Source organism: Cupressus sempervirens, chromosome 6 (genome assembly GCF_028749045.1).
Source record: "Cupressus sempervirens isolate cs-2001-9-10 chromosome 6, ASM2874904v1, whole genome shotgun sequence".
Lineage (NCBI taxonomy): Eukaryota > Viridiplantae > Streptophyta > Pinopsida > Cupressales > Cupressaceae > Cupressus > Cupressus sempervirens.
Window position 1 is genome coordinate 58,896,959 of NC_143123.1, and position 24,827 is coordinate 58,921,785.

Sequence of the window (24,827 nt, forward strand, 5' to 3'; positions counted from 1 at the left end):
CTTGAATTTTTTTAAGATGAGTCTAAGACCAAGATTTTTGAGGTGCAATCAATAGTTCAACACTTTTGAGGAACTTTTGAAGAAGCTTCATCAGAAGATGACATTAGACAAGCCTTCAAAACCAAAGAAGCACTATTGGAACTAGACACCAAGCTTGAAGATTTTGCAGAGGCAGGAATATAAGTCAACAACTACCGCCAAGTGGTAAAGAATAAATATGAGGCTTTAGATCTACCAAAAGCTAGCCTAGTAGCTACGATGATAGAGAAGTTAAATAATAAACAACCAACCATTATTTTGGTGTAAAATGGAAAAAATTCACATGCTAGAAATCAAGTTTTGACACTTAGGAAAATTTTGAATTTTTGGAACTTGTCACCAAGGTGTGCAGGTGTGCTTTCTACGTAGGCACACTGACAATTTTGAAGAAGAAGTAGTGCACCAATAGTTAATTGCCAATTGCTATTTTAGAGTATTTCATGAATTGAAAACTGATTTTGACAACAACTCAACTCCTAGAAATGCCTGGAGAAGGCCGACCTTCAGTTTTTAGAGCTTCTAGAGACTACCAAATCATCTTACAATTGTGTTCTTCTTATCTTCTCATTCTCTTTTTTTTTGTGTCATGTAAAGGCTCATGCACCCATTAATGGATATAAACAAGGGTAGAGAAATACTTAGCACCATTTAGAGAGTTAGTTTGTATATAATTATATTTGTTTTATTGCTTTTTAGCATGAGTTTTCATTTTAAGAACTCTCACTCCTAACACAAATGAAGGATATTATTTCTTATTAATACATGGATGTAATATGTACTCTAGGTCATTATATTGATGCAATAATATATGCTATTGGTGCTCTCATTCTAAATATAGTTATTCTTGCCAAAGTTTGTTATTTTTGTGAATGTATGTTCATGAAAAATAATGGAGCCAATGCTCTTATTGTGTTGTTATGATTGTGCAACCTTTTAATTTTGGTGTTTATCACATGTTAATGAATTCCATTCATGTAATGAATTGGAGAAAGGATCATCTTTGTTCTTGCATAGTGTCTTGGCTCACATGAACTCACTTTCCATGGCCTTACAATTTGATGAAATGTGAACATCTTTTTGTTTATATTGAGTTCCCATCAACGATTGCATCTATGGAGTTAAGGAAACACTACTCCTAATTTCATTAGTTTCCTACTTGATCCCTTTTTATGATTTAATTTTTAGACATGTGGTTATCATGGTTTATTTCTGTTAAGAATTTGTCTTTCAATAATTTTCTTTAAACTCTCATTCCTTATTTTTGTTATTTTCTTTTCTGACACTTGGTTAAATAGGAATTCATATAGTATAATTGAATTCATCATAGAAATAGAAAATACTAAATATATATTCCTTTTGTGGTTACTTTTCAAACAAAAATAGATCAAATAGATTATCCAAAACTATTCAGAGCCAGCAAAGGTCTCCTTGTGAATATATACATTTATCTTCAATTGAGCAGATTATAGTAGGTTGTAAGACTGCTTGGAACCTTGGAGTTGATCCTCGATTAGCTTTTCAAGAGAGGAATTTGAAAAGACCCCTTTAGTTTAGCATCATACAAAATGACATATTCAAGAAGTGGTGCTAGTAGGAGGTCATTAAACCATTCAGATATGAAAAACAAGATGTTGTTTAGAAATTATGCAATTTTTGGACATTGAGAAAATTCTAATTTTGTGACTGTCAGAAGGTTTGTAGGTGTGCTTCTCTAAAGGTGTTCTTTTTCAAAATTGACACAAACTAGAAGATCCTAATCCACTATCTCCATTTCAGTGAGCTTTACAATCTTCACCCGGTGCACATGATTTCCTAAAACTTAGTCATTTTTGCAAGCCCTGCAATGATAAAGTATTACCAAGAATTCTAACACTTCCATTCCAAATTTCATCATCTTCAGCTCCACCTCTGAACCAACCTCCACCTAATTACTTGTAAATCTGAGAAGAATTATGACCAATTTATTGTAGGGGATGAATAGTGTAATAGAATGTCATTAACTGAATGAAATGTGAAGATAGTGTTAGGTTTTGAATCATTTTATCCCTCAAATGCACTTTTCTTAGTTTTATAGAACCAAAAGAGTAAAAAATCTTTATGATTTTGTAGAAGTTGGGTCTAGATCTGAAGACCATCTAATTGAGCATAGGAAATAGCTAATCCTTATGCTATTTTGATCTTCACCATCTTGGTATCAGGTATTTTATTACTTGGTAGTTTAAAAAATATTAGAAATGCTTTAAAATAAATGAGAGGGGGGTGAATCAGTTATTCAAAGTCCACATGTCCAAATCAAACTTATTACCTAAGTGTAGTGAGCCCATTCAACCATTCATTCATCCAAGCTTAGAGATTTCTATTTAGCAAGTTACTGTAAATCAACATGTAAGCATAACACATAAAAGATCAACATATAACACAATGATTTATGTGGAAACCCAATTTGGGAAAAACCACCAGTAACATGCTACTCCATTCTCACTCTTCTAAAGTGATGCCATATGAAAATCATGCCTTGTTAAAGGCTTACAACACACTATTAAATGTGACCTAGTTAAAGGATTTAACCACCCTATTAAAAGTGGGCTTGGTTAGAGGATTTTAGAACATTCACTTGGAATGCCACCTTATTAAAGGATTTACAAATGGCTATTAAACCAACCTAAGTCCATAGGATTTTCCTTCTATCCTAACTGATACAATTGCTAGAGAGTAACAATTAGGGGTTTTGACTTGATTACAGAATACAACTCAACTTGTAGATTTCATATCACCATTCAACTCATATATATGTCTAGCTTTCAGTCTCTGCAACTCTTGATAGCTTGCCCTCCTTTCAAGCTTAGTCTCAATGAGTCTCCATGCTCAATGTACTAGTGAAATCATCTCTCTCTAACCACTTGTTGAAGCAGAGACTTTGTGCTCTATTCTCCCTTCTCCTATATGTCTTCTCCTTGACACCCTTCTAACCACTTCACAATTTGGCACACCAACAGCTCTTGCTTCTTGGTATGTGACTCCTTAAATAGAAGTCTAGAATTCCTTTTCCTACTCGATTTTTCCCTCTTTTAGTTTCAATTCATATGGATTAGGTAAGATTCATTGTATCTAACCCATATTATGTTTCTTCTAGAAACATCATGAAGAATCCTCTTGAATTCGCTTAAAAATAGTTTACGTAGAATTCTATGCCATTAGCTCATCATCATTATTCTTCAAGTGGTTCACAAAATTCAAGGTAACAACTTTTTTGGCACAGATTTGGCGAATCTTCGACTTTTAAAATAATGCAGCAACTCGAGACTATTGAAATACTGGTGCTTGGCATATACTATCTTACTCGGCATCAACTATGTTTTTAATGATGGTCATCACCTGAAGTTCACTTGACACCAAGATTTTCTGATGCTCGACATCTATTACTTTTCTTGGCACTTGAACTTCACTTGGCACCTGAAGATCACTTGGCACACACTAGATTTTGCATTAGCTTGGCTCCAACTAGCTTCTTGGAACCCACTAATGAACTTAGTTTAAGCTTTGCAGTTAACCTTGTTACAACTTCTTCCTCCAATGTTTCTAATTGTGACCAACCTCTGTATCTTCAAGTATGTTATCAATACATCATTTAACCATTGTCTTAGCTTATCCTTGCACTTCATTACAACATCATAACTCAACCTTTCCCTTAGGTGCTCTTGTTACATCTTGTTGATCAAATCTTCTTCATCAATCAACCAAGTGATAGTGCTTGGATCTTATAAGCAAGTGTCATTTCTACAAATAGCAGGTTTGACATCAATGAAAAAACAATGATTGAAAACATTCTTTTAACAACAATCTCCTCTTTGATCTTCAACAATGATCTTTTCAATCAGATTTTCAATAATCTCCCTCTTTGGTATTGACGGTAAACCAAATTGATCACCCATCAGACTAAACTATTCAACCAAATGCTAACTAGGTTAGAATAGTAAGTCAAATGCAAAAAAGAAAATTGTGTTACCATGAGTTTTCACATCTCCCTCTTTTGATCTACTATCCTGATTGCTTCATTTTCAATTCTCCCTCTTAGCTATTGTATCCTTCTTTACATTCTCTCCCTTTGTATGCATTGCTCATCTTTTGTTTCTTTCTCTGTCCATGAATCTGATAATTTTTTGTCTACTTCTCCCTCATACTATTGATCAAATGTTGTTGATTAGTTTCTTGACATTTCTCCCTTAATCTTCATTTGATTAGTTTTTGCATTTTCTCCCTCTTTCTTCATTCTTTATCTTCTCAACAGTTGTTGATTAGTTTCTTGACATTTCTCCCTCTTTGACATTTGACAAAGCCATATTATTTCAACATCTTATCATGCAAGTGTAGTATTTGCAAGTTCATTCAATTTTTCTATTTGTCACCTTGCTTGTGACTAATTTGGAACTTCATTACTTCAATTACCTTGGGCACGAGTCCTAAAGTAAATATCCTCTGCATCAATGTGTAATATCTCAACAATCAACTTATTTGATGTAGGGCAATCTTGCTTTATCTTAAGTAGCCTTGGCTAGGAGTATTACCCCTAACTTACCTCTAAGATACTCAAAACCATCTTTAGGTAGTGCTTTGGTGAAGATGTCAACAATCTATTCCTTTGAGCTTACATATTTCATCTTCACTTGTTTGTCTTCCACTGATTCTCTTACATAGTGATACTTGATTGTAATATGCTTGGTTTTGGCATACATTACATGATTCTTTGATATGTTGATGGCACTTGTATTATCATAATAAAGTATCACAGGCTCATTTACCTCTTCCTTCATACCTTGCAACAAATGTTTGATCCATACAATATTGGTGCAATTGATAGCAACTACAACATATTTAGCTTCTGCAGTGGACTGTGAGGTACAACTTTGCTTTTTGCTGGTCCATGTAATCAATCTTTTTCCCAAGAAAAGTGCTCCTCCATTGGCATTTTTTCTATCATTAATATTTCCTCCCCAATCTACATTAGTGTAGGCTCTTAGTTCAAACTTTTCAGTCTTCTTGTAGTACAAACCAAAGTCATCAGTTTCTTTTAGGTACCTCAATATTCTCTTTACTGCCATCAGATGATTTTCTCATGGATTTGCAAAAAATCTTGCCACTATTCCAATAGCTAATGCAATGTCTAGTCTACTATGTACAACAAACTGCAACTTTCCAATCATTGATCTATACAATGTTTGATTCACTTTAGCTGACTCATCATTCTTTGATAACTTATGTCCTATTGCCATTGGTGTACTAACTAGTTTTGAGTCCTCCAATCCAAATGTCTTGAGTATTTTCTTGATGTATTTTTATTAGGTCACAAATGTGCCATGCTTCAATTGATGTACTTGCAATTCAACAAAGAATTTGATTTCTCCAAACATTGACATCTCAAACTCATACTTCATTTGATTAGCAAAATCTTTGCATAGAACATCTTTTCCTCCAAATATTATATCATCAACAAAGATTTCAGATATCAAAATCTCTTTACCTTTTTAAGCCCTGATGTATAAATTGTTGTTGTCATCTATTCTTTCAAATCCAATCTTCACAAGATATTTATGCAATCTCCCATACCATGCTCTAGGTGCTTGCTTCAAACCATAAAGTGCCTTATTCAATTTGCAAACCATATCCTTGTTGTTGTCATCAAAAAATCCCTCTGGTTGTTTTATGTAGACTTCCTCTTCTAGTATATCATTCAGAAAAGTAGACTTCACATCTATTTGGTAGAATTTGAAACCTTTATATGCAACACATGCAAGTAGTGTTCTTACTCCTTCCATTCTTGCAACAGGGGAAAATGTTTCCTCATAATCCAGTCCTTCTTCTTGTGCATAGCCTTTGCAAACTAGTCTAGCTTTGTTTCTAGTTATCTCACCATTCTCATCAAGTTTATTCCTAAACACCCATTTGGTACCAATTACATTCTTATCAGTTGGTCTAGGAACTAGGGTCCAGGTCTTGTTCTTCTGAATCTAATCTATCTCCTCTTCCATAGCTTTATCCCAACCATCATCTTGTAGTGCATCCTTCACTATTTTGGGCTCAACCTTGCTCAGCAGACATGATTCATTCCTTAGTCTGTTCCTTGTCATTAGTCTTGCATCCTTGTCACTAATGATTTGATCTATAGGGTGATGTCTTCTTACATATTTGGCTAACCTTGGTTCTATCCTTCTTTCTATATTTGATCCTTCAACTTCAAAGTCATTTTTTTCTTCTCCATCTGGTATTTCATCATCTCTTTCATGTATGCTATTTTCAGAGTTAGAATGTGCATTTCTTTCATTCTACAACTCAGCTTCTGAATGCAATTCGACATTCACTAGCTATGACTCAGCTAATACTGAGATTTGTTATTGATTTCCAACTTGATTGGTAGCATTGTCTTCAACATTCATTCCTTCATAGAAGAATACAAAGGATCTAAAATCCTTTGATTGCTTGGACTCATCAACTTGAACTTCTACATGCCCATCAAAATTTACATTTGCACTCTCCACAATTTTTTTAGTGTTAGTATTCAAACACTTATATGCTTTGCTTCTAGTGGAGTATCCAAGGAATACGCCTTCATCACTCTTTGCATCAAACTTTCCATTTCTAGCATGTTTAAGAATATAGTAGTTCCAACCAAAGACTTTGAAATGTTTTACTTTAGGTGAGTGACCATACCACAATTCAAAAGGTGTTGCATTTGTACCTTTCTTGACTTGGACTCTATTCAGGGTGTAGATAGCAGTACTTACAACTTCTCTCCAGTATGTTAGAGCAATATTATTCTCCATCATCAAGGTTCTAGCACAGTCTATCACTGATCTATTTCTTCTTTCAACAATACAATTCTAAGGTGGAGTTCTTGGTGGTGTTGATGTTTGTCTTTTGATACCTTTGTCATTGTAGAATATCTCAAATTATTTTGATGTAAACTCACCTCCTTTGTCTGATCTTAGGCATTACAGACTCTTTCCTATTTCCTTGTCAACTCTGGCCAAATACCACTAGAACATTTGAAATGCATTAGATTTTTGCTTCAAAAACATAGCAGTCATCATCTTGGAATAGTCATCTACAAATAGCATTATGTATCTATGTCCTAGGTAACTTTGCACTTCTATTGGACCACATAAATCTGTATGGACTAACTCTAGCACTTCTTTGGAAGTGTATTTTTTTCTTTTGAAACTAGACTTAGTCATCTTCCCTAGTGGACATTGTTTGCACATTGTGTTTTTAGGTTTCTTTAGTTTTGGCATCCTCTGACTTTCTTCTTTTTGTTGATACTAATAAGATTGTCAAAGTTAACATGACACAATCTTTTATGCCATAACCACACATCATCAAGTCTAACAACAAGACAAGTTGCATCTTCCATATCTAGGTAAAACAAGTTACTTCTAGTTTGTTCTCCTTTTCCTATCAGATGTCCATCAGTGTCATAGATTTTGGTAGTTTTGTTTCCAATTTCTACTTTGCAACCTACATTGCCTAACTGTGATACACTCAACAGATTGTAATTCAATCCTTCAACATAGTATGTATTGTCACATGTAATTTTCTCAGTAAGTTTAATGGAACCTTTCCTTTGATTTGACATGGAGCATCATTACCAAATCTAACAGTATTTCCATCGTATTGAGTAAGGGTAGTGAACTTACTTTTGTCTCCTGTCATGTAATGTGAGAAACCATTGTCTATGATCCACTTGTCATTCTTGTTTACACAGGTTACTAGCATTGTAGCTTCATCCTCATCTGATTCATCCTTTATGGCCACATAGACTACTTCATCATCATTCTCATCAGAATCTTCTTCAACAATGTAGCATCTTTTGCCTTTGTCCTTCTAATCTCTACTATCATCTTCTCTTTTATTCTTGTATTTGTTTCCTTCTTCGTAACTCTTCTTCTATGTACATCTTGCAGCAATATGACCTACTTCATTGCAATTGAACCATATGATAGGGAGCTTACCTTTGCCTCTATGGAATCTTCTAGCTAGTAGTGCTTCCAATTGTTCCACATCTTCCTCATCTATACTGCTATCAGTGGATGTAGGTTTTCCTTTTCTTCTCTTCTTGTTTGATGTCACCTCCTCAGTGTCCTTCAATATTAGCTTGGCCTTGAAAGAAGATTAAAGGTTCTCAAGTCTGTAGTTGTCAAAGTTGGACAATTCAAATGCAGTAAATCTTCCTACAATTCCTTCAAAGGTTAGTGTGTTTCCTTGTAGACACCCTAGCTCTTGGATGGCTAAAAATCTAATAGCATAAATAGGGAGCAAAGTTCTCAAGTATTTGCTATTGACAGTCTCTTTTTCTAATTGACCACCTAGACTTCTTATTGCACTCACCACTTCTTTCATTCTAGCAGCATATTGAGCAACATTTTCTCCTTCCTCCATTTTCATGTCATCAAATTTTCCTCTAAGGCTTTCTCTCCTTGCTCTTTGTATATTTTGATCTCCTCCATAGATATCTATTGGGGTTTTCCACATCTTGAATGCAGTGTCACATTCTCTGATGTCATCAAATTCAACATAACTGAGTGCAGAGGCAATCTCCAACATTGCCAGATTGTGCTCTTTTCTTTTGCTCAAATCATCTGCTGTAAGAGTTCCATCTGGGTCTACATGTTTTTCTCCTATTGAGGTTTTTGCATAATCACCTATTGATCCAAGGTGCAATTTCATCAGACTCTTCCATGCAGTGAAGTTATCTCTGTTGAGCTTGGGAACTTCTCTCTTGGACATCTTGATCTTCTTGCTTCTAGTACCTTAAAACTAAATCATCAAATGGCTCTGATACCAATTGTTAGAAATGCTTTAGAATAACTAAGAGGAGGGGTGAATCATTTATTCAAGGGCCAAATGTCCAAATCAAATTTTTTATCTAAGTGTAGTGAGCCCATTCAACCTTTCATTCATCCAAGCTTAGACATTTCTATTCAGCAAGTTACTATAAATCAACATGCAAGCATAACACATAAAAGATCAACAAATAACAAAACAATTTATGTAGAAACCCAATTTGGAAAAAACCACCAGTAACATGCTACTCCATTCTCACTCTTCTGAAGTGATGCCCTGTGAAAGGCTTGTCCTATTAAAGGCTTACACCACACTATTAAATGTGACTTGGTTAAAAGATTTAACCACCCTATTAAAAATGGGCCTAGTTAGAGGACTTTAAAACATTCACTTGGAATGCCACCCTGTAAAAGGATTTACAAATGGCTATTAAACCAACCTAAGTCCATAGGATTTTCCTTGTATCCTAACTGATACAATTGCTAGAGAGTAACAATTAGGAGTTTTGACTTGATTATAGAATACAACTCAACTTGTAGATTTTAGATCACCATTCAGCTCATATCTATGCTTGGCTTTCAGTCTCTGCAACTCTTGATAGCTTGCCTTCCTTTCAAGCTTAGTCTCCTTGAGTTGCCATGTTCAATGTACTAGTGCAATCATCTCTCTTTGACCACTTGTCGAAGCATATCCTCTGTGCTCTGTTCTCCCTTCTTCTAGATGTCTTCTCCTTGATACCCTTCTAACCACTTTGCAATTTGGCACACCAGTAGCTCTTGCTTCTTGGTCTGTGACTTCTTAAATAGAAGTTTGGAATTCCTTTTCCCGCTCGATTCTTCCCTCCTTTAGTTTCAATTCGTATGGATTAGGTAGGATTCATTGTATCTAACCCAGATTATGTTTCTTCTAGAAGCATCATAAAGACCTCTTGAATTTGCTAAAAAATGATTTACATAGAATTTTGTGTCACTAGCTCATCATCATTATCCTCCAACTAGTTCACAAAATTCAAGCTAACAACATTGTCGGCTCAGATTTGGCAAATCTTTGACTTTTAAAATAATGCAGCAGTTCGACACTGTTGAAATACTGGTGCTTGACACATACTGTGTTACTCAACATCAACTACGTTTTTACTGATGCTCAACACCTGAAGTTCACTTGGCACCAACTAAGATTTTTTGATGCTTGGCACTTGTTACTTTGCTTGACACTTGAACTTCACTCGGCACTTGAAGATCACTCAACACACACTAAATTTTGCATTAGCTTGTCTCCAACTAAAATTTTGGTCGGCTTCAACTAGCTTGCTTGGCACCCACTAATGAACTTAGTTTAAGCTTTGTAGTTAAACTTGTTACAACTTCTTCCTCCAATGTTTCTAAGTGTGACCAACCTCTATATCTTCAAGTATGTTATCAATACATCATTTAACCATTGTCTTAGCTTATCCTTGCACTTCATTACAACATCATAACTCAACCTTTCCCTTAGGTGCTCTTGTTACATCTTGTTGATCAAATCTTCTTCATCAATCAACCAAGTGATAATGCTTGGATCTTATAAGCAATTGTCATTCCTACGAATAGCAGGTTTGACATCAATGACAAAACAATGATTGAAAACATTCTTTTAACAACAATCTCCCTCTTTGATCTTCAACAATGATATTTTCAATCAAATTTCCACCAAAAACACCAACATATTACACAAAATTTTGTTAGTATATTTGTTGTATATTGTTCTTTATTTCAGGCATTTCTAAAATCTTCTTTATAAATTGAAAATCATTTGTCTATATTTGTTCATAGACACAATTATTCTAAAATTGATAGCTTGGTCAACATATATTACAGTGTATTTATTAATATATTTGTTGTATATTGTTCTTTATTTCAAGCAATTCCAACAACTTCTTTTCAAATTCAAATTCTTTTATATGCATTTGTTGTTCATAATGATATTTGTATTTTTTGCTCACACGACCATTGTCATGCTAAAGCTTTAGTAGGCTGAAATTGTATTTGATTATTTGATTAGTTAATTATACTAAATGGACTCTTACTAAATTATTAATGCAAACAAATCAACTTTAAATACATCTCAACCTCCGACATCTTCCCCAGTTCTTCCTTAACACCAACCTCCTCCTCTCTCCCTTCACATCAAAACAACCACTAAACATATGGTAGGAACTGTGAGACTTCACGTCTCTTGTTTTTTGGTGTTTGCTCCAATAAACTAGGAATCTCTTAAAACTTCCATGGAAAGGCACATTAATTATTGGACCTTGACAAATGGTGCATTTATATGGGTTTCAAAATTCTATTCATTTTCATTTATTTTTACGATAATTTTGTGAAATAAAACTTTCGTGCATTATCTCTATGGTTGGATTATATGTTCATTTGGCGAGTAATGAAACTCATATGAGAAATAATACTTTAAAGAAATGTGGCAATGGCTCTTTGATATGAACTAGTTATATTTAGATTTTTTAATGTGTAAACCAATCTTTGGATAATTACTATTTTTCCTTCATTTCAGTTCAATTATAAATAGCTTGGATCATATTCTACAACAATGGGGAGGAATGGACAGAGAAGTTTCAAATGGATTAAGTTATGTCTACTCTTCTGTAAGACTTTCCTTGTGTGCATATAGTTCAGTGAATTAAGATTTGAAATTGGGTTCTCAAAACCTAAAGATAAAATAAAGAATATTGAATCAAAACAATCGCAAAATAAGATTTTATTTTAATTTAAACCATTAGAAACACATCTTACCACTTCGACCTTGTAAATGCGATGACAACATCATGTTGACCTGGCTCCACTCAATAACAATTCAAAAACACACCTGTTATTCCTCTAGTACATTTGAAAATTGGATAAAAATGAGGTCAAAATAAAATGAGCTCCACCTCTGATTAACAAGCACTCTTGATAGAATTGTATTTTTCATACATGATCATGTAAACAAAGACCACATGAATGATCACATCTTTTTGTACAAAATTCAACCTTACACCCAACTTTTATATCACTATCATAATGTCTTAATCAGCATCAATTGCTTAATATGTACATTTCCAATGAGACAATGTAAACTCAACCTAATCCACTTATTGTACATATTAGTTGTAAACAAATTGCAACAATAAGCCAATCAGAAGAGCCACCCCCTCCCCCAATGGATATTCCTTGCAATTTAATAATTGTAACCAAGCTTCATGATAGAGACCCACGTCATGCAAGTTGAGGAAAGGTGAATGAAAATATCTTGGTATAATATCTGCCCCAGGAAAATAGCCCAACAAATAAAAAAAGAGATAAATAAGAGGATAAAAATAAATATCTCCATACCACATTGCTTACGTGCTCTTTATTTAAGAAGAACAGGGAAGTAGGCTACGTCAAGAGAGAACAAAGACTAGTTTTGCAAGAGAAAATAGCATGGAATTGGAAGGCCAATGTGCAACGCCATTTCTAACAAAGACATACGCCATTGTTGACGATCCTGCAACAGAGTTTATTGTGTCATGGAGTGCAGCAAATAACAGTTTCTTGGTGAAAGATCCCCACCACTTTTCTCTTCGTTTGCTCCCTCTCTACTTCAAACACTGCAACTTTTCAAGCTTCGTTAGACAGCTCAACACATATGTCAGTATTCTTTTCTCTCAGGCTTATATTGTTTTTATTTTGTTCTAAGATCCAGAGTTTTTGTAAAGGATTTGTTTCTGAAATTTTGGATTTTTTTGGGGATATTTAATCAGTGTATGGGATTATATAAATATATCAAGTGGCGTAGATCTAAACTATCATTTCTTTGGCCTGATCAATACTCTTTGTAACTGAGACTTTTCGTATAGAATTTGAGCTTTCAGAGATAGTAGTGACAGAAAATACAGTGTACCCAAAATATGTAAAATGAATGGGAAGTTTTAGCATTGCAGAGATTTTGCATTTTTATATGAACTTGAAAAGCTTTGATTATGGTATGTTTTGATTCCTTATTAAAAATGTAGATTTCTTTTTCTGTGAAGGACCTGGAATACCTTGATGTGGATCATTGAGAGGGTCGGTTAATATGAAAGTGTGTAAAAATAAATGATACATCAAATTATTATTATTATTATAATTCTTTCATTGTAAATATCATATATTAATGAGTGATTTATATAGATAAAAGTGTTGAATAGTTAAAGTTGACTTACTTTTTTCAAGTTTAATTTTTTTCTTAGTGTACATGATATTTAAGGATGGTCATGATAATTCTATCGGTAGAATTTGTATTAACAAAATGATTTTAAACAAATAAGTCAAAATTTTGATTGTCAAAACCGAATTTGATCTTTGGAGAAAAGAACAGTGAATTATATGATAACTATGGTTAGTACACATAATTATATCCATGATTCTAAGTTAATTTAAAAAATTAGCACAAAATATATGCAAATGTATCTTTAGGACCATCATACTTGTTCTTCTTAACATAGACTTATTATATTAGCCTATTGAAGTTCATTTCAGAACCACCCTTAAATATCACACACTAAGGAGAAAATTATGCTTAGAAAATGTAAATCAACTTTGACTATTCAACACTTTTAGTTTAGGAGTCAAGCCTTAGTGTGGGATGTTTGAGTTGTCCATCATTTTAGTCATTATTATTGATAGAGGCAAAAACTTCTAGAACAGTAGGACAATAGTACAAAGTAATAGCAAAACCAATTGGTATGAGCATAATTCATGAAGATTTTTTAAACACAAAATATATGCAAAACTCAATCATTAAAATCATCATTCCTTTTTATAGTGGTTTATGATTTATTCCATGTTGTATGTACCATACTTTTAAAATTGAGCACCAACTCCAATCTATGTACCCTAAACATCTTCAAACTCATAATCTTGAGTATATCCATGATGAAGGGTACTCTCCTTACTAATCCAAACACACACAACACAACAAGGAAATAAACGAAAAAAATGCAAGAACATAAGCTATTCAAGCCCTTCCTATTTACATGTGTTTTGTTTAGGTTGCTCCAATGTATTTTCTTTAGGAATTTGATGCTCTGTCCCATCAATTCCTTTGGAGTGGGAACCTTTCAACTTCTAAAGGGAGTCTGGTTAAATGGGAAACAATGTGTAGACCTCAGAAGGAGGGTGGCCTTGGCTTATGATTAACTATTTTAAATGGGCATATTCTCGCTGCAAAACTTTATTGTCTTTGGTGTACTAACCAACATCAACTTTGGGTTCATATTCTCACCCATAAGTATTTTCTAGATATTGATGTGGCTGAAGTTCATCACTTTCCTCTGGAAGGGAGAGGATCCATGATTTGGAATATACTAAAGTTTGGAGCTTAGTTGGTTAAAGATGGTCTCTTTTGGATTTGTCATTTGGGATCACAAGCTTTATTTTGGCTTGACTCTTAGGATGGGCACCCTCCTATTCTTACCACTCATCTTCAACTACATGCCCTCCATCAATTGTTGGTTGGGACATAGTTAGTTTTTATAAGATAGGGTGTGTTAAAGGTTTGGCTCCTTCCTTTCATTGGAAACATCCTTCTAAATGGCCTCTAGGAGGATCTGAGGAGCATAGGAAGGAGTTGTTTCAGATTTTGTAGTCTCGTGAGTGTACTACTTTGGTTGGTAATGATGTTCTTTCTTGGGATAGCAAAGATTTGTCTGGAAAATTTTTAGTGTCCACAAGATATGTTGAGCTTCTTTGACAAACGTTGGGGGACATTTAGATTCCTTAGTGGAAGCAAGTCTGGCACAAGTTTTCTTGGCCCAAATGTAATTTTTTAATGTGGTCGGTAGTCCATAGTCGATGTCTTACATGGGATAATTTATGCAAGCGTGGCTTCCAAGGACCCTCAATGTTTGTTCTATGTCATCTTAGTGAAGAAAATATCTCTCATCTCTTTTTCCAATGCTCTTTTAGTAGACATATTTGGCACTCTTGGCGGAATGTGTGGAACCAATCTTGTTGGCATGTTTCCTCACTGGCAGAATTCTTTGCTCGCTGGGGTGAGGCTCCTGTCAAGACTTCATTTCTTCAAGTTGCTTGGACTCTTGGACCCTCCTTTATTATTTTGCATATCTGGTTGGAAAGGAACCATCATATCTTTAAGGATGAGTTTTTAGAGGTTCCTCACTTATAGTGGAAAATTCTCAATTTTTTGGGGGAGACTATTTTTGCAAAATGTGACACTTCTAAGGCCATGGAACCAGGGGAGGATATTTTCAATAATCGTTTGAATATTCCCCCCTCACATGGAAATTTGCTAAGAAAGATGTGTCTAGGGATGGGAAGTGGAGTGCCCCTCCGTAGGGTATTCTTAAAATCAACACAGATGGGTCTTCCAAGGGAAATCTAGGCTTTGTTGGCATTGGTGGTGTTGGTAGAGATAGGAAGGGGGATGTCTAGTTTGTGTTTTCTATTTATAAAAGTCATCATACTAACAACCTGATGGAGGGCATAGCTATTTTCTATGCAGTGAAGAATGCTTGTGCCCTGGGTTGGAGAAGGCTTATCTATGAATTTGATTCACAAGTGGTGATATGTCTATTAAATCAACAACATTCTGAAGTTGTTAGTTGGAAGTTAGCTTTGATTGTGGACCAGATTCATAATTTGTGTACTTCTTTGGAGTTTGTTACTTTCAATCATATTCCCAAGGAATGGAATAGTGTTGTTGATTGTTTGGCAAAGTGGGCTTTTGACCATATGTGTAATTGGAACATTGTTGATAAGACTCAACTTTCGATGGGCTTGTCCCATCAACTTGATCACTTGGTTGATCTTGACAGGGCTATTTGATGCCCTTTCTCTATTTGTACTTGTTTCTCTTTCAGCTTGAATAAATTTTCACCCCTCCTTTATTTGAAACACTTGCATTCTATTATTCTCAATGCAATTACATTACACTATTTTTTTAAAAAAAAACATTACAACTACATGGCCATTTTCATTACAATAATTTGCAACGCAGAACTAGAAATTGGGTAAAAGTACAAAGTTGTGTCACCTTTTAGGCTTACTTATCAAAATGATTGAATTTGAGTATTTCTATCTAAAAATCAATTTTTTTCAAACATATGATCTAGCCAAATTCACTCAAGCTAAGTTATATATGGTCTCACACTTTTTCAATTGGAAATGTCTATTAAATGCATGTTTTATACTAGTTTGTATCCAATTACTAAAGAAATAAAATTATTTCATACAATTGACATTTCAATAACTCTTACTATTTTTTATGATTTTTTTTAATAACACAAACATCATTTTATAGAGTTCAAAGTCAAGAATATTCTCATTTAGAGTTTATAATGTTTTAATTAGATATAGTATATTGTAATTATAAAATTCTACAAATACATATTTTAACACTTGAGAAGATGTCAAGTTTGAGAAAGGAAAAAATATTAAATCATATAAAAAAAATTCAAAAATCACATGACGTTCTAGAGGAGAGAGTCCTCTTCAAGAATGCATAATTTTTCTTTTAGTTAGAAAAGATTTATTTTCAAAAATGTGGTGGGAGATGAAAACTATCGATTTCAGATGAGTTAATTTTGAATCGTTATAAAAGTTAAAATACAGGTCCAAAGCAAATTTTTATTTATTTTTGTTCTAGCTATATATGTTATCTATAACATAGTCTAAGATTGGACGGAAATATGTTTATTTCCATATTATTTTGTGGTGGGAACTAGACTCCTAATTTTCAACATTTTTCATTAAGTAAAAAATTGTCTTTAAAAATTAGAAAAATATATCAATTCTTATTGTAAATATTGATTAAAAATTATGATCCTAAAATTCATCCATTTCTACATATTTGATTAGTTTACTTCATTATCAAATTCTAAATAATATTGTCATTTTTAAGTCATTGAAGATGAACAGTTATACTTTTGTTAGCCTTTTCCTTTATAAAAGGGTGACACAGGTTTGTGCTTTTACCCAACTATCCTCCTAGAATTGAGCCTGAAACCACCTTCATCCATGATATGTAGCACGAATAACTACCTTGAAATATTCTAGAAAGTGAATATTTTCTATTTTGGCACTCAACAGTTTAATTTTCTGCCTAAGTGATTTTTCTCTCTCTTCCTTTTGTATCAAAACTTGAATCTTAATGATACAAATTTTGAAAGCCATAACTTTTGAACTGTGTACCCAATTTTTTATTATAATCACTTTTTAAAAGCCTCTTGAAACACTCTATAAGTAAGATAGTGTGGTATCATCCCAAACAAGTTTTGACTCCTTCCAAAGTCTATAAGGCCTTCAAAATTAAGTTTAAAGTTTTTTGTACCACCTTGTTAAAAACAAAAATAATATCTTCAAAATTGGGCTTAATATTTCTATGACACTTTATCAGTGTGCTTAAATATCCAAAATTAACCTCTAGAGAAGTAATTAGAAGAATTCATGCTCAAATGAAAAACTTACTCAGACTAGTAAATTTTCTAAAAATAGCAACCCTTCCAAAAATTGCCCTTATTGAAAAACTAGACAACTTTTTTAGGTGATGCAAGATTTCTCTCACACCCTAGATGCTCCTGCATCAATCCTTAACTATATTCAAGATGGGGTATTTCTAAATGTCTAAGGTCTTGTCCTCATTACCATGCACAAAAGTTGTATGCTAATATAACAAGATCTATGTGAGGAAACTGATAGATTGTAGAGGTTTCCCCATAATGTACTCTACTTAGTAGAAGAAATTATCACATGTTAAATCATTAACCTAGTTAGGAGTCTTAAAGGTTGGTCTTGGACATGATACATGATATGTCCCCATATTTGGGAACCCTTTGCCTCTATCTTGAAAATTGGCCATTTCATTTAAACAATTTAAAATATCACTAAGGATAAATTCACAATAGTTTTGTTAGAAATATTGTAGAACCTCCCAAAATCGTTGCACTAGGGAGGAATAAATCATCCACCACATATCCATAAAAAAAATCTTATTTCTTATTCTTGGCACCAATAGATCAAGAGTCTCTTGTAACCTTGATGCAAAGATGCATTAAACATTATACCTTGACAAACAATGCACATAATTTGGATTTCAAAATTTTATTTTCTTTCACTTGTTTATATGATAATTTTGCAAAATAAAAATATCATGCATTATTTTTATGATTTGATTTTATGTTTGCTTGGTCACTTAGAATTGAATGTGTATTCATAATAACTTTTAAATATGGCAAGGGTTCTCCAACATGAACTAGTCGTCTTTTAGGTTTTAGTGTATTAACCAATATTTGGAGTTTTTCTTTTTGATTTCAAATTGACTAAATATAATTATTGTGATATTGCTATTAGAATTCAACTATGTACTCTTCAAGTCAAACTCATTGACCCATGTTTCATCAATTGATAAGCTAAAGGGGTTGTATAATGAATGGTTCGTAAGGCACAACAATCACTAGAGGTTTTGTAAATGGGGTAGCAAGTTAAGTGGGCTTAACCTTAGAGGAAACTCCATGTTTAAGAATGCTTGAGTTGGAGATTGGGATGGGTGATCTCCCATGAAGGCTTGATGCTTCACCCTTATGAGCATCACCTAGATGCAATGAGTGTTAAGTGTCTTATTCACTCTCATGAGAGATGGGTTCTTGGGACGGGGGCCACTACTCATGAAACATGAGCCAATGAGTTTGACTTGAAAATACACAGTTGAATCTTGAAAGCAATATCACAATTTGGCTTGTTGTGTAAAATATATTTTGCTTTTAGTTGATGAGATAAATGAGGTCTATAATGAATAGCTAATAAGGCACAACACATATGGAAGGTTTTACAAATGGGGTAGCAAACTAAGCGGGCCTAACTTTGGAGAAAACATTGTGGTTAAGCATGTTTGCGTTGGAGCAACATTGAGATGGGTAACCTCTTCAAAAGGCTTGATGCTTCACTCCTATGGGCATCACCTTGATAGTAAGACTATTAATTGTTTCATTCATTCTCGTGAGAGATGAGTTCTAGTGAATAACTACTCATGAAACATGTGTCAATGAGTTTATCTCAAAAAGACAGTTAAATCCTGATAGCAATATCACAACTTGACTTGCTATATCTCTTACTTATCAAGTTTGATTACTTTCATAATGATGGTTAAGAATGGATAGGCAAGGTTCTAAAGGGTTAAGTTATGCCTACTCTTCCATAGGAATTTCCAAGAGCATATAGTTTGGTAAATAAGGATTTTAAGTATCTTGAAGGATTTTCAACTCCTCAAAAATAAAAAATAAAAATATTGAACCAAAAGAAGTTTACAAAATAAAGTACAATTTAATTTAAATCATAAGAAACATGTCCTAGCCCTCCCACCTTGAGAATGTCATGGACATATTATGTTGATTTGGCTCCACTTGAATAGTTTGCAAACACTATCATGTTATTTCTCTATTGTGTTTGGGCATCAAAGAGAAATAGGGCAAGATGAGATATCTCAAACTTTGATTGAGAAGCACTCTTGAAAGAATTGCATTTCTCTAACACAATCACTTCAAGTGGATTAGACCATATGAATGTTCCAATCCCAAAGATGAGAAATCACTACATTTATTTGTGTTGAACCATTAATTGTGGATATATATATATATATAAACAACAAATTAAAAAGCACAACTTACAAAAGGCACACTTAATTTTTAAAATGTTTTCCTTATCTACCATGAGGTTTAGTTTGCTAATAGCTACAACTTTTGATTGCACATCCTACTTTCATATCTCTATCATAATATCTTAATCATGTAGTTATCGAGCTTGAGGTTATGGATTACCCCCATGGTCTTGAGTTTGAGATCGCCTTAGATTTAAATAGTGCACGTGTGGGTGCCCTAAAAGACACCAATGGATTACCCCCTGGTCTCGAATTCAAGATCACCTTAGATTTAAATGGTGTGCGCATGTGAGTGCCTCAAAAGACACCAATTTCATCGTGCTCACCCTAAAATAAGTTGTTGGACAGGTATCAAAAGATATCCCTTAGTTAAAATAAATAAATAAATCTTAATCAACATCAATAACTTAACATTTCCATTTCCATTTCCAATTAATTAATTTCAGCCCATATTAATCCAAAATATAATTACATTAGCTAATTTATTAGACAATTAGTCTATGTTGCACAAATTGAAATTAACCAATTACAAGAGTCGCCTCTCCAACGGTTCTTTCGTGGTAGGCACGTCATCCGTACCCAGTGGAGAAGTGGATGAAAATATCTCCCTTAAAACAAAAGAGCGGAACACGTGGCTGGTAAACCGACGGGAAAAAAATATCTACATACGGTAGGGCTTTCGCGCTCTTTAGTTTAGGCCGAAAAGGGAGAATAAACCACGAGCAAGAACAGGAAAGACTCTTTTTGCAAGAGATTATAGCATGGAATTTGAAGGCCAATATGCAGCACCATTCCTAACAAAGACGTACGCCATTGTGGACGATCCTTCAACAGAGCTTATTGTGTCATGGAGTGAAGGAAATAACAGTTTCTTGGTCAAAGATCCACACAACTTTTCTCTCCATCTGCTGCCTCTCCACTTCAAACACTCCAACTTTTCCAGCTTCGTTCGACAGCTCAACACATATGTTAGTATTTTTTTCTTTCAGGCGTCCATGCCATTCTTTTTCTTCTCTAATTTTGTTTTAAGATGCAGAGGTTTTGTAAAGGATTTAATTTTTAGCGATTCAGATTAACTTCTGAAATTTCAGATTTTTTGTTTATAAGCAGTGTCTGGGGTTATGAATGTGTGGTGTAGATCCAAATTAGCAGTGCTTGGGCCTGATTAATGCTCTTACTAATTGAGATAATTGTATGGAAGCTGAGCTGTCGGAGACGGTAGTGATAGAAAATAAAGAGTACCCAAAAGATGTAAATTGAATCATTATATGGATAGAAGTGCTAGCTAGCATTACAGAGTTCCTTTCAACTATCTTAGTTTTGAATTTTAATATATTAACTTCAATTGGTTGAACTGTAGTAGGTTTTGAATACTTGTTCAAAAAGTTTATTTCCTTTGTGTTAAAATTCTGAAATACTCTGCTTCTGGATCATTGTTAGGGTTAATATCAATGGGTTTAAATTTATAAAATAAATTAAAGTAGATTGACTTACTGCAACATTTCCTTGTAATAACCCTACCAAAGGGATTTCTATTAAACAATGGCTTCAAGCATGCCAGTCATAATTTTGATTGTCAATAGTAAATTTTATGAACCTAAGAGTAATTTGTTCTTTGGAGGAAAGAATAATGTGTTATACTATGATTATCAATTTGATCTTTAGGGAAAGAATTGTGAGTTACACTTGATTGTCAATGATCAATTTGATCTTTAGAGGAAGAATTGTGAGTTGCGCCAAGACATATGGTCAATGCAGCTAGAATTATATGCATAATTCAGATTTAATCTACTAAGTTTCTTTAAACACAAGACATACGCAATATCTATTTATAAAACCATCATACTTGCCAACTATCAATCGACAGATTGAATTAGCCAACCAGAGTTCATTTCAGCTATTATGTATTGATAGAGGCAAAAACTTCTAGAACAGTGGAATGCTAAGTACAAAATCATACCAAAACCAGTAGGTATGAATATAATTCACAGATTTTTTTTTAAACACGAGATATATGCATGATCTATCATTAAAACCATCGTACTTGCTGATCATCAATGGACTGATTGAAATAGCCAACCAAAGTTCATTTCAGTCATTATTTATCGATAGGGGTCAAAACTTTTAGAACAGTGGAATGATAGTTACAAAGTCATAACAAAACCAGTAGGTATGAGTATTTAATTCATGAAGATTTTTTAAACACAAAATATATGCAAGATATATCATTAAAACCATCATACTTGCTGATCATCAATGGACTGATTGGAACAGATAACGAAAGTTCATTTCAGTCATTATGTATTAATAGATGCAAAACTTATAGAACAGTGGGATGATAGTTACAATGTCATTGCGAAACCAGTAGGTATGAGTATAATTTTTGAAGTTTCTTTAAACACAAAATATATGCAAGATCTATCACTAAAACCATCATAGTTGCTGACCACCAGTGGACTGATTGAATGAGCCAGATAGAAGCAAAAACTTGTCGTAGGGTTAGATGATAGTAAATAGTCATAGAAAAACCAGTAGCTACTTTACCAAAAAATCAAGTCAGTGTGATCTCTCCTAGGCAACAACATACGTTCATAGGAGGAGGAACATATTTATTGGTGATATCATCCACAATTGCCTAAGTCTAACACACTGTTGGAGCCAATCATATACTTTATTGAGATGGATAAAGTCAAATTCTCCCTTTAAAAGCAGTCCTTTCATATATAGAAAAATTCAATTATCTTTTGAACAGAATTTATAATTATAGAAGACAAATCAATTTGTTATTTCATTCCTTTATATAAAAAGATTCAAAATATCTATAGTTTTCTATAATTAGACAGAAGAAAAACTAATCATACACAAATTTAGAAAATTAATCAAGTTGTTTAAATTTTTGTAAGGACAGAAATAGCAGACTGAATTTTATCTTCAATGCTGTTACTTTGAACATTTTAAGATTAGATTATGTCCAAAAAACTTCTTAGATATGCATTCCTCTTTTCTTACTTGTTGATGTAATGATGGATCATCAAATGTGAAAAAAAAAACGTAAATGAACGTCACATCATCCAATTCAGAATCAGTTCAAAATTTCATGTCTTAGATTCAGTAATATTACCCTTCATAGTAAAAATTTCAACTGCAATTTCCAATTTTCTTGACCCTCCTTTTTATGGCACAGGGATTTCGTAAAGTGGATCCTGACAGATGGGAGTTTGCACACGAATCCTTTCTTCGAGGGCAAAAACAGTTGCTAAACAGCATTTGCAGAAGGAGGTCTCCTCTTAAATCCCAGGGAATTGGGGCTGCAAACTCCCATGCCTTGTTGGGAAGTGAAGTAAGTTGCAGATATGACTTCGAAGTAGATTTGGAGAATCTGAAGCAGGACGAGGATACCATTGTTAAGGAGATTGTTTTGCTGAGGAGAGAGCAGGCAAACAGTGACAGACAGATGGAAGATATGAAGAGGCGCATGGATTTGACAGAGAAAATTCCTCAGCAGATGATGTCATTTTTTGGTACAATAATTGATAATCCCAGTCTAATTGTGCAGATGCTTCAAAATAGGGGAGTTAAGAAGAGGAAACTGTTGCCCCATTTGGACTTGGAGAAGCAACATGAAAAACAGCCCAGCTTGGTTTTGGATGGTTTTAGTACAAATGCTTTGAGTCCAGATGAGTGTCAATATTCCCCACTAGATATGCCGTTGTTTGACTCTGACACCAGTGCTGGACTGATGTCTAAGGAGCTAACAGCTGCTCGTTCACCTAAAGGTCAAAATCCAGAGAATTGTGTTGAAAGATCTCAGCTTGAAATTGATCTGGGTTTTAAAGATGATGATGATGAGGGTTTGAGTACTCAGGATGACAACTTATGGGGCAGTTGAGACTATTCTGAGTAAGCCCAATTCTCCGATTAGAAAGTCCCACCAGAAACGCTTCTTTTTAACTGCTGTTTCTAAATTCAAATCTGATGAGAGGTTTGTATCAATATTTCATATTACACCCTGTGATCTATCATCAGAATGTAATAAGGAAGCTGAAGGATTGAAAAAGCTTTCCTCTCGTTCTATTATCACATCCTGATGATGGATAAAAGGAGAGAAAAACTATCTTTTAGCTCTCTTACTACATTGTTCTAATAGATCATGAAGTGTGATTCAAAATGTTGATAAAAAATAACTCACACAACTGAACTCAAAAACAGCATTTATTCAACATAGACTCTGTAAATTTGATGTCTCTGATGCCTGAAAATCACTGATTGCAAGTGAAGAAGATGTGATGGAATTATTTGCTTCAGTTATGGTTGTAGAATGTTCATAACTTTGTAGGGCTGCTCTGAATATTGTTATGAGTAGCTTTTCTGTCTGTTGCCAGAAATCCCAGTGTAGTCCAACCACTTTGACAATAGTTTGATGGATCTGGTAGGTGATACAGATTCTGGGTTGGTGTTTTAAGCCTTATAGTATGATGAGTTTTACTGGCTTACTAAGTTTTGTATGCCCTGTGACAGGTGGAAGTTTGCTGTTCTGAGGGACCAAGCATAGTTCTTTTTATGTCGAATTGAACAAGCAGTTTTTATATGAAGAAAATCAGTGCACATAGCTCTTTTCTGTTGAATTGAACAAGTGGTGTTTATATGAACCAAACCACGCACATAGTAGCAGCTTTGCGGGTCAGGGGCCAGTCTTGTCTTGGAAGCAGTTTTAACAGACTTTGACATGATTTGGTCTTCACTTTTCTGGCTCTGTTTTTCTCCCGGTCCTATCTTTAGGTAGACAGTATATAAAAATAGAGAACATGGACAGCTCTCTTCTTGTTTCAAAGCTCAAAGCCTCCATCATTTTCCCTAAACATATGGTATAGATAATGTCAGTGTTACTTTGACAGAAGTGTGTAATTAAAGAGTTGATTTTAAAAAGGTATTTCTTTTTATACTCGTTCATATAATATTTAGTATTTAAAAGACTTTTTGAAATTAATTTTGTAGTCCTTCGATCCATATTAACATGTTCTAATATTGAGAGAGATGCATGCGTTGTGCTCTGCTAGGGGTTTGGGTTGTTTCTTATTATTTTGAATATTTTTTTGCATATCTGAATGTGATTCTGCATTAATTGTGAGATTAATAGAGTTTATAATGGTTCCAACCAACTTTGACCAATGATTGATGCTTGTGCTAGAGTTGCTGCAACAAATGTTAATGTCGTTTGACAAATGCTCTCGCAAATTCATTCCAAAAATGTTTCACAAACTATGCCCTCACCTAATGTTGTGCTTCCT

The 24,827-nt window shown here is 33.9% G+C and overlaps 1 protein-coding gene across 4 annotated transcripts; it reads left to right on the forward strand.

The window, feature by feature from the left end:
• The first annotated feature begins 12,291 nt into the window (after positions 1 to 12,291).
• LOC149551126 (heat stress transcription factor A-2-like) lies at positions 12,292 to 24,479 on the forward strand. 4 transcript variants are annotated; one of them, XR_016352668.1, is made up of 4 exons: positions 12,292 to 12,536; positions 22,724 to 23,439; positions 23,922 to 23,968; positions 24,058 to 24,479. XR_016352668.1 is itself a non-coding variant. In XM_089786681.1 (3 exons), exons 1-2 carry the CDS (start codon positions 12,330 to 12,332, stop codon positions 23,426 to 23,428), a joined length of 912 nt encoding a protein of 303 aa, XP_089642807.1. In that variant the 5' UTR covers positions 12,292 to 12,329; the 3' UTR covers positions 23,429 to 23,439; positions 24,058 to 24,479. The 4 variants fall into 4 exon arrangements, 2 of the variants coding, with proteins under 2 accessions (XP_089642807.1, XP_089642806.1); XR_016352667.1 differs by lacking the exon at positions 12,292 to 12,536 and adding an exon at positions 20,224 to 20,507; XM_089786681.1 differs by lacking the exon at positions 23,922 to 23,968.
• The last annotated feature ends 348 nt before the right edge of the window (positions 24,480 to 24,827 follow it).